Below are 10,170 nucleotides of genomic sequence, written 5' to 3' on the forward strand. Positions count from 1 at the left end.
ACCCTGACCTCTGGCTCTACCTTCCATCAAGAAATTTCACACCTCTGAGGTGGAGTTCACATCTAAAGGATCTGGGGTTCCTTGGTCAGAGCTGATGACCCCTCCAGTTTTCACATTACCTATAACTCCAGTTTCTAGATCTACGCCTGGTTGAAACCTCAGAACCCATGAACCTCCAGTTCTTCAGCACCACAGCTTTGCTTTATTCTTTGGTTTCTATAAATTTCTTGGTTCTTAATGTCCTATCTGATTTGGACCATGACCCCTCTCCAGGCTTAAGCCTCATCTCCATTGCAGCACAAGCTGGCCTCAGTTGTCCTGATTCATCTCCAACATCCTCCAATCACCTTTGATTTTAGTGTGACAATATAACTCTGATTCTTTCTCATTGTTTTTCTTTTTTTTAAATTATATATAATTTTATTGTTTAAAGTATTACATATAGTAGTACATATATCTCCTTTTTTCCACCCCCATTGACCTTCCCCCAGCCTCCCCTACCCCCTGTTGCATGCCCTCACCCCACACCCCCAGTGTCTTGTGTCCATTGGTTGTGCTTATATGCATGCATACAAGTCCTTTGGTTGATCTCTTTCCCGCCTCCCCAACACTCCCCAGCCTTCCTGCTGTAATTTGACAGTCTGTTCGGTGTTTTACTGCCTCTATATCTATCTTTTTGTTCATCAGGTTATAATGTTCTTTATTTTCCATAAATGAGTGAGATAATGTGGTATTTTTCTTTCATTGCCTGGCTTATTTCACTTAACATAATGCTCTCCAGGTCCATCCATGCTGCTGCAAATGGTAAGAATTCCTTCTTTTTTATAGCAGCGTAGTATTCCATTGTGTAGATGTACCATAGTTTTCTAATCCACTCATCTGCTGATGGGCATTTAGGCTGTTTCCAAATCTTAGCTATGGTGAATTGTGCTGCTATGAACATAGGGGTGCATATATCCTTTCTGATTGGTGTTTCTAGTTTCTTGGGATATATTCCTAGAAGTGGGATTACTGGGTCAAATGGGAGTTCCCTTTTTAGTTTTTTGAGGAAACTCCATACTGTTCTCCACAGTGGCTGCACGAGTCTGCATTCCCACCAGCAGTGCACGAGGGTTCCTTTTTCTCCGCATCCTCGCCAGCACTTGTCGTTTGTTGATTTGTTGATGATTGTCTTTCTGACAGGTGTGAGATGGTACTGCATTGTCATTTTGATTTGCATCTCTCGGATAATTAGTTCCTCATTGTTTTTCTTACAAGCTGCACAATCTCTTCAGCTATGCTGGTCATAGTCATAAATCACTGGGACAATCTCTTAGATTCTAAGACTTAGAAATTGAGAGAAAATAGCCTCTCCTAAGAATTTCAGGAAAGCTGTCCCCCTGAGTTAACTAGACATTGCTCTTGCCATTCTTATATGAGCATTAAGTAGATCTTCCATTGTTCATAACCAAACCAAACCACTTGGCTTTTACAAACACTGCATTTTGTGAACAGATGGGCATTTTATAAATCAGACCATATTGTAAGTGATCCAGAACTTTTTATCAAAAGGAATCCTGAGAAAAAATGGTACAAATTTAAAAAAAACTTACCTTCACTAATTTAACTGATTCCCCAAACAGAATTTTCATTTACAGGTTGTCCTTTAAGTGACATATGGCTTCCCTGCCACCTGACTGTTGCATTCTCTGCTCTGTAAGACTCTTTCTGCTGTATGCTCACGATAATGGACCTCATTCAAGCCGCATGCCTTATCTACCTCATTTACATAGTTTGGATGCTACATTTAAAGGTTGAAGGCCCTTTCTGAAAATAGCTTTTAAAATGTTCAAATTAATTGTGATTTCAGATGAAGATTTTGCTGCTGTTATTTGGCACCAGGAAAATAGATGTTATGTGTTACAGATGAAATTGCCATGGAGCAATGCAATGGCTATTCTGCTTTCAACAACAACTCTCTTGGGGTTGGTGCTCTGTGCTTTTTGAAGAGCACATCTGAGTCTTGAGCTTACATGAAGCCCGCCTATTTAACAAGTCACCTCTCAACCCAGGTCCACGCTTTGCTGTCTGTATCTGCAGGCAGGTTGCATGTGGAGAGGAAGGGACTGGCTCTCACCAACCTGTCTTCTCCTGTGTTGCCACTGAGCAGCTCTGACTGCTTTCAAGCCCTGCCCTCTTTTGGGACCTCAGATTTAGAAGGGCTTTGGGGACTACCCTAAGGTCAAGTTTAGATACCAATGTGCTTCCAGTTGAAAGGCTGATTTCCCCAGCAATTTTCTACCCTACTCAAAGAACACCCTTTCTTCTCCCTCAAAACAAAGGACCCCAAAGGAGAATTAATTTGCCAAAGAGACACAGCTTTCAACACACAGATTCCAACTCTGGTCTTCCTCTTTGGGGATCATACTTGACATTCAGGGCAAGTAGGGACTTTGGGAGTCAGGTGAAGGTGGAGGGAACCAGGGGGTTCTTCATTTGCATAGAATCTCACTACAGGTGTGTTTATTTAAAGAACACCAGAGAAGGAGAAGAGGGAGGGATGAACTGTTAGTTACTCTTCTGCACCTGCCTGCATCTGCACTTCCCTCCTATTTGAGGGCATCAGAGTCACAGAGGCTGGACTTCCAAAAGGAAAGCTGAGAGCTTCCATTTCTATAAGACTTTTTGAGAAATTACACCTGTCCTCCCATGTATCATAATTATCCAATATGGGATAGCAGACCTCTTCTACACCCTTGACCCCATTACACACACACACACACACACACACACACACACACACACACACACACTCACCTCTTTTTTTTCCTTTTAGTGCAGACATGAAGGAGGGGAGGAGAGCAGTCTACACTGGTGTTGGGAAGCCTCAATGATGCTGTTCTTCCTCTGAGGGGGAAGATCGAGGGTCTGGAGAAATCCAAGCCAGTAGGTGCAGGACAGATATGGGTTCTATACTTACCTGCTGTGTGATCTTGGGCAAGTCACTAATGTAAAATGGAGAAATAATAATAGTAGCTGCCAGGTATTGATCTTTTACTGTAAGTTAATACCCTGACTAAGCAGCCTTCTAGAATTATCTCGTTTAATCCTACAACAATCCAGTGACAAAGGTACCTGTTTTTATCACTTACTTTTTAATTGTGGAAAAGCCAAGAAATAAAAATATATTTTGGGTACAAAGTAGAGTGATCAATGTTTCAAAACATTAATACACTAGAGGCCAAGTGCACGAATTTGTGCACAGGTAGAGTCTTTCAGGGTGGCCTGTGGAGATCGAGCCCCAGCTCGTGCCCCAAGCCTCCCAGTCCCGCAGCCCCACCTGGCACTCCACCTTGGCCTGGTGCTGCCCCCTCACCTGCTCCACCATCCCGCCTGTGGGACGATTGATCGGGGCTGGGCCCCCTGGCTCCTTCAGCATCTGGGAGCCAGGTGGCAGCCCCGCCCCCCACCCACCCTCCACCATCGGTACTGCTGGTCACCATCTGCAGGGTGATTGGCGGGGCGATTGGGCCCCTGCTCTCACCCACCTTAACCTGGCACTGCCCTCTCACCTGCTCCATCATCCTGCCACGGTCCTGCTCTAATTGGGGCCCATCGGGGCTGGCAGCACCTCCACTGCTGCCTGCTGCCAGTGCCACGTTGTGGATGCCCACCATGTTCCGTGCCACCCCCTGGTGGTCAGCTCACTTCATAGAGAATGGTTGAACTACCGGTCGAACTTCTGGTTGAAAAACCACCCAAAGGGGTCAATTTACATATTAGGCTTTTATTATCCTATATAATAAAGAGGTAATATGCAAATTGACCATCATGCCCTCACATAAGATGGCTGCCCCCATGTAGTCACAAGATGGCTGCCACAAAATGGCCGGCAGGGGAGGGAAGTTGTGGGCAATCAGGCCAGCAGGGAAGGGTACTAAAGGGCAACCAGGCAGGCAGGGGAGGGCAGTTGGGAGTGACCGGGCTGGCAGGGGAGAGCAGTTGGCGGCAACCAGGCTAGCAGGGGAGGGAAGTTGGTGGTGACTGGGCCTGCAGGGGAGGGCAGTTGGGGCCAACTAGGCCTGCAGGGGAGGGCAGTAAGGGCCAATCAGGCCTGCAGGGGAGGGCAGTTAGGGGCAACCAGACCTACAGGGGAAGGCAGTTGGGGGTGACCAGGCCAGCAGGGGAGGGCAGTTGGGGGCAACTGGGCCTGCAGGGGAGGGAGGGCAGTTAGGGGGGACCAGGCCAGCAGGGGAGGGCAGTTGGGGGTGACCAGGCCAGCAGGGGCGGGAAGTTGGTGGCGACCAGGCCTGCAGGGGAGGGCAATTAGGGGCAACCAAGCCTGCAGGGGAAGGCAGTTGAGGGGGGACCAGGCCTGCAGGGGAGGGCAGTTGGGGATGACAGGGCTGGCAGGGGAGGGCAGTTATGGGTGACTGGGCCAGCAGGGGAGGGCAGTTGGGGGCAACTAGGCCAGCAGGGAAGGGAAGTTGGTGGTGACCAGGCCTGCAGGGGAGGGCAGTTGGGGGGGACCAGGCCTGCAGGGGAGGGCAGTTAGGGGCAACCAGGCCTGCAAGGGAGGTCAGGTAGGGGCAACCAGGTCAGCAGGGGAGGGCAGCTGGGGGCAATTGGGTCGGTAAGGGAGTAGTTAGGCGTCAATCAGGCTGGCAGGTGAGCAGTTATGGGTTGATCAGGCTGGCATGCAGAAGCGGTTAGGGGCAATCAGGCAGTCAGGCAGGTGAGTGGTTGGGAGCCAGCAGTCCTGGATTGTGAGAGGGATGTCTGACTGCCGGTTTAGGCCCGATCCCACAGGAACATCCCCCGAGGAGTCCCAGATTGGAGAGGTTGCAGGCTGGGCTGAATTTCGTGCACTGGGCCTCTAGTATAGGATAAAAGAGAAGCACAAATCCTTTCCATGGTCGGCATAACAGGCTTTCTTCCTTCCTTCCTTCCTTCCTTCTTTCCTTCCTTGCTTCCTTCCATAATCAACCCATCCATCTAGGACCCCACAAGCTTCATGGTACTCTTCTGTAATGCTCACCGATTGATGCTGTTAAACTCTAGCATTTCAGGTTAATGGACAGAATTGAATGATCCAGAGATAAACTTGGCATTTGCCCAATGGATAATACAATTTATAGCCAACATTTCTAGGAGAGGGCCCAGGAAAGGGCTAGAGTGACTGGCACCCTGAGAAATCCCACTTAGTGACTTGGTTCTGTGGGAACTTGCCGCAGCTGAGGAAAGTCATTCCTCCTGCCTTCACATACTAGCAGAGCCGTCTGAGTCCTGGCTCTATATGTGTGGTAAGCAGATTTAAAAATTCTTCTCTTTTTCATCTTCTCCTAAATCCCTGATGAGAATAGAATTGTGGTAGGTTTTTAGGTAACAGCCTCACAGCCTTAATTTTGTTTATCTGATAAATTTGACTCTGGGGATACCAGCTGTAAGTTTATGCAAAATCACCTAGAAATTATTCACTTTTCAGCCAATGGTTCTACTACCCTCATAACAGGACTACAGGGCTGAGTATACCAATGCTGTCCTCAAGTCTTGGAAAAAATAAACCAACAAACCTCATGCAAGCCTTGCACAAGTGGCTGCAGGAAAAACTGTGAGCTGGAAACATTTTCCCAGAGATGTTTTCTCCACTGGCTTTGTAGCCCTATCCATGTTCCCAACTTTCTCCTCTGGGGATGGCAGGCCTGGATCAGGAGAAGCAACTGGAGACTAAAAAAGAAAGTAAAATAAAAAATAAAGATAAAAAGGAAAGATAAAAATAGAAGTAAACAGAGGTTCCACTTTCCTGGGCAGGTTGAAGTCCCTCGATACAAAGATTAATGAGCCTATTATGATTAACATAATGAACATCATAAGATGTTAAAGGAGGTTGGGCTTGAGATTCTCTGATATGGATTGGGCAGGGAGGGAAGGGTTAACCACCAAGGGAGGGAAGGTGGACCATGTGCTGGGTGAGGGAGAGAAGCCAGGCTGGTGTGACCAGGAATTCAGAGAATGTGAAGCTTGGCAAGGAAGGTGGGGGACAGTGAATTTGAAAATAAGAAGGACCTGGTAAGAGGGGGCAGGTGTCCCAATAGGTGGAAGAGAGGATAGAGTCGCATATTAGGTACTCTCAGAGGACTGAGGGGAACAGGAAAGGGAAGAGGCAAAAACAAGGCAGGTTCAAGGCTAGAGCCACAGAGCAGATTTCCAGAACAAGAGAGACTGAGACTAAGGAGATAATCCAACAATGAAGGTACCAACACATTTGTGAGAGCCAGGACCCAAGGTCAGAGTGGGACCCACAGCCAAGGTGAGAATGCTGGGTCATCACAGCTGCCCTAGAGCTCCTCAACCCAGCTTTTCAGACTGAGGTCATGGGCCCAGAGCCTGGGGCCAGGGCTGAGCTTGGGGAAATGGGAGGGGAGGGGGAAGAGGAAGGCTATGAAGCTGATTTGGGATGGAGGGGCTTCATGCCTGTCACCTTGCATAATATGAAGACTTTGGGTGCAAACCTGCTACTGCTTAGAGCAGTAGTTCTCAGTACTTGTTGCACTTTAGAATTACCTGGGGAGTTTTAAAATATACTAATACCTGGGCAATCCCTCTCTCCCACCCCAACCCACCCTATTAAGTGAGATTCTCTGGTCATTTCCATGTCAGCCAAGGTTGAAAACCACCAATGCACAGAAAGAGTCATACTATCAGTGACTACAGGTATGCTGTGCAACATGGCAGCCATGATTAACATGTAGTATACAGCGCATGAAATGAGACTAGTTTGAATTGAAATGTACGGGATTTTTAAGTATATAAAGAAATGTAAAATATCTCATTAATACTGAGATACTTATTGACATATTTTGGGTTAAATAAAATATATTATTAAAACTAATCTTTTTGCTTTCACTTGCCCATTGTGGCTACTAGAAAATTTACACTTACATGTGTAGTTTGCATTCTATTTCTTTTGAGCAGTACTGCTCAAAAGTTCCAGTTCACCAACACACAACTAAAGCTGCTTTTCCAACATTGCTGCTGCAGATGATAATGGACTTTGGGGAAAAGGCACTTACCGCAGTTTGTAATTGTCTATTTATTTGTGCTTACTTGTTTAGTGTCTGATATCATCAGCGGGCCAGCTGTTTACCCATTTCTGCACCTAGCAGCTAGGTTATGAATCGTAATGTAAATATCTGTTTTTTCCTATGGTCTTAGGCGACCCTGCTAGCGGTTCTCAACCTGTGGGTCGCGACCCACAGGTTGAGAACCACTGCTGTAGAGCCTAAGACCATCGGAAAGCACAGATATTTACATTACGATTCATTAACAGTAGCAAAATTACAGTTATAAAGTAGCAACGAAAATAATTTTATGGTTGGGGGTCACCACAACATGAGGAACTGTATTAAAGGGTCGTGGCATTAAAAAGGTTGAGAACCACTGAGTCCTAGCTGAATATCTGTGGCATAGTAGCAGTTCAACAAATATTTATTAAGTGACTTGATGGAGGAATGAATGAAATAGCAAATGAATGGGTGAGTAAAATATATCTCTTTCCTATTGCTGCATTACCTGTACATAGAAGTTCATCAGCAAGAATCTCCTGCTTGGACTTGCACCACAAAAAAAGGGAGGGGAGGCATTTTGCATAGAAGGGAAGGACTGAAGCAGAGGTGAAATGCAAGGGCTTTGGAGGCAGGAAGACCTGAGCTCAAATCCAGGCGCAGCAATGAGACACCCTTAGGGTCTCAGGCTCTGGTTTCTCCACCTGTGAAATGGAGATAAGATTATCTCAAAGGTTTATTGTGTTATGAAGGGCTTAGCAGTGCCTAGCACATTGTAAGGCAGTGTTGGTTTAAGAAGGAACAAGAACAGAATTAGTTGTTGAGATGCAATCTGTTCTCCACAGGAGATTGTGGCAGTTCTTTGCTTCCTGGGGGGCAAACATGCTGCCCCCACCTGAGCTGGCTACTCTTAGTTCTTCAAAGTCTGGCTCTCACCTTGCCTTTGGGCAGTTGACGACAGTGGAGGAATATTTGGAGGAATTAAATTTTTAGTGTCTTATGCTACACAAAAAGAATTTTGCTTTGGCTGATGGCACAGCCATGGCCATTACTCTGACTGCATCTTTCTTCCCACCTTCATCAGCCAAGCACTTTTGAATGAGGTTTCAGATTCAGATCAGCACCTTGGGAGATGAGCAGGGGTCTTTTGCACCCATGTCTTGTTTGGCCCAAAAAGAATTGCCTTCTTATCTTGCTCATGATAGCCTGTGACACAACCCATGGGAACAAAGAAGGGATGTTAGGAAACATGAGGCTGAATCAGTATGCTCCAAAATGATCTCATCTGACCAAACAGTACAATAAGAGCCGCCCTATTGATCAGGCTCAAATTGAAGAGGGAGTAAGGGTGGCTGTCAAGAAAAAGAAAGTAGCTTATTCTTTCCTTTGGGACTATTTGAAATGAATATTCAAGCTACATTTATCCAGATAAAGAAAATGTTACCCTTATGGACAAGTTTAGTAATTTATGTGTCTCTTCAAGATGGGCAGAAGCATATCCATGTGCCAAGGCAGATGCAGAGGTGATCAACAAAATATTTCTGCAAAATCCTCATTCCCAGGTTTGGAAAACTTGACAACCACAGGGACATACATATGATGGGTCAGGTCTTAAAGTTGTAAAACACATAGGATCATTAATGCTGTCAATGCCCACTTTGTCTGCAGTGAAAAGAGAGAACAGAATATAAAAATATGGTTGAAATAATAAACTGGCCGAGAATTGTGCAGAAACTAGGTTTCTTCCTTAGTAGCTAAGACCAACAGAACATTCCTGAGCCAGACAGCATTGGGTTATATTGCAGGGCATTGGCAAGGGTGTCAAGAAACTATTCACAGGCTCAAGAAACTCTATCACCCACCTGGACAGACAGGGCCATGATGTAAAGCTTGATGTCTGGTCATGTTTCATCAGCAAAAACCATTACTTAAGCCTCTTTGGAAAGGGCTTCGGCAAGTTCTATTATCTGTGAATGCACTGTCTAATGTCAAGGTCTTTGTCTTAGATCCATGCGTCCCACTAAATGAAGACATGAACAAAACTGTGAATTATTTATCTTTATTTTTCTTATTAATACAGGCATTGACTCACTTCCCACTTGAGCTCAGACCCATCTGCATTAGCCACAAGAAGCTCTTGGCAGTGACTTAAAACCACATGGAGAGCTGGCCAACCAATTCTAAGCATGACCTGCTGACTAGTAATTCATCTTCAAGTTGTAGACTTGTCCAACAACCACTGCAAGCAACTCAAAGTGAATTCCATCCTGGAACTCTCAGACTCAAGTAAAGCTCCAATGAGACAGCACTTAGCCTCTTAGACTCTATTTCTCTCTTTCTTGCTTGATTTTAATTTGTCACCCATAAGTTCAGACCTACATTTGCCTCATAAATGGAAGTTTTGCCTGGGCCACTGCTAAACTGGAGCCAAATACTATAACAATTGAAAAGCAGAATTGTACTGGTTCAGTATCAATCAGGATGGGTTCGATTATACTGCGGTAACAAATAATCCTCTTATCTCAGTGACTTAAAACAACAAAGTTTACTTCTTTCTTCACCATATAGGGTTGGTAGGAGCCCTGCTTCATATCCTCTTCCCTCATCTACAGTAGTTGGGACCATTTGGTGTAGGGCAAACACTCCTACATGTTAAGAGCATGTTGAAAATTCTGGAGTCTTGGGTCAGGTTCCCTGAGAAACAGACTACAGTAGATGCAGAGGTGATCTACAAAATATTTGATTTGAGGAAGCGGGAATGAGCAAAGGGAGAAGTTGAGATTGATGCAGTTGCAACAGAGGTCTCAGCTAATTCTATGAATTATTTTAAATTGAGTCAGAGGAGCCCTAAAATTGAGGCAATGGAGCTCCATCTTGCTCCCCAGACCAGTGCCTTTAGTGGGGGCTAGTCCAAGGGGGGCCTGGTGTGAGCACTCACAAACCAACACTCATGGAGAAGGGAATGGATGGCACCTTGGCCCTAAATTAAGGCATCTGAGCATCCACTACCGTCCATTGTTTGCGCTGGTCAGATCCATTGGCTCTCTATAATAAGTTCAATCTCTCTGGGAAACAAGTCTTCTGGGATTCTGGTTGGTCCCCTTTAACACTTACCAGGGAAATGAGC

General features: G+C 45.7%; 1 protein-coding gene across 3 annotated transcripts in view; it reads left to right on the forward strand.

Annotated features, from left to right (window-relative positions):
* LOC308241907 (uncharacterized protein) overlaps positions 1-9,350 on the forward strand; it is a 71,978-nt gene extending 62,628 nt beyond the window's left edge. For 2 of the 3 annotated variants that reach the window (XR_013959905.1, XM_080655619.1), the window contains one exon: positions 9,124-9,350. Coding sequence is in view for 1 of the 3 variants with exons in the window: in XM_080655619.1 (XP_080511745.1) it covers positions 9,124-9,195 (72 nt within the window). In the remaining 2 variants the exon portion in view is untranslated. The remainder of the gene's footprint in view (positions 1-9,123) is intronic. The other variant, XR_013959906.1, reaches the window with a different exon arrangement.
* Positions 9,351-10,170: the final 820 nt, after the last annotated feature.

This window comes from Plecotus auritus, assembly GCF_963455305.1.
Source record: "Plecotus auritus genome assembly, chromosome: 2".
Classification (NCBI taxonomy): Eukaryota; Metazoa; Chordata; class Mammalia; order Chiroptera; family Vespertilionidae; genus Plecotus; species Plecotus auritus.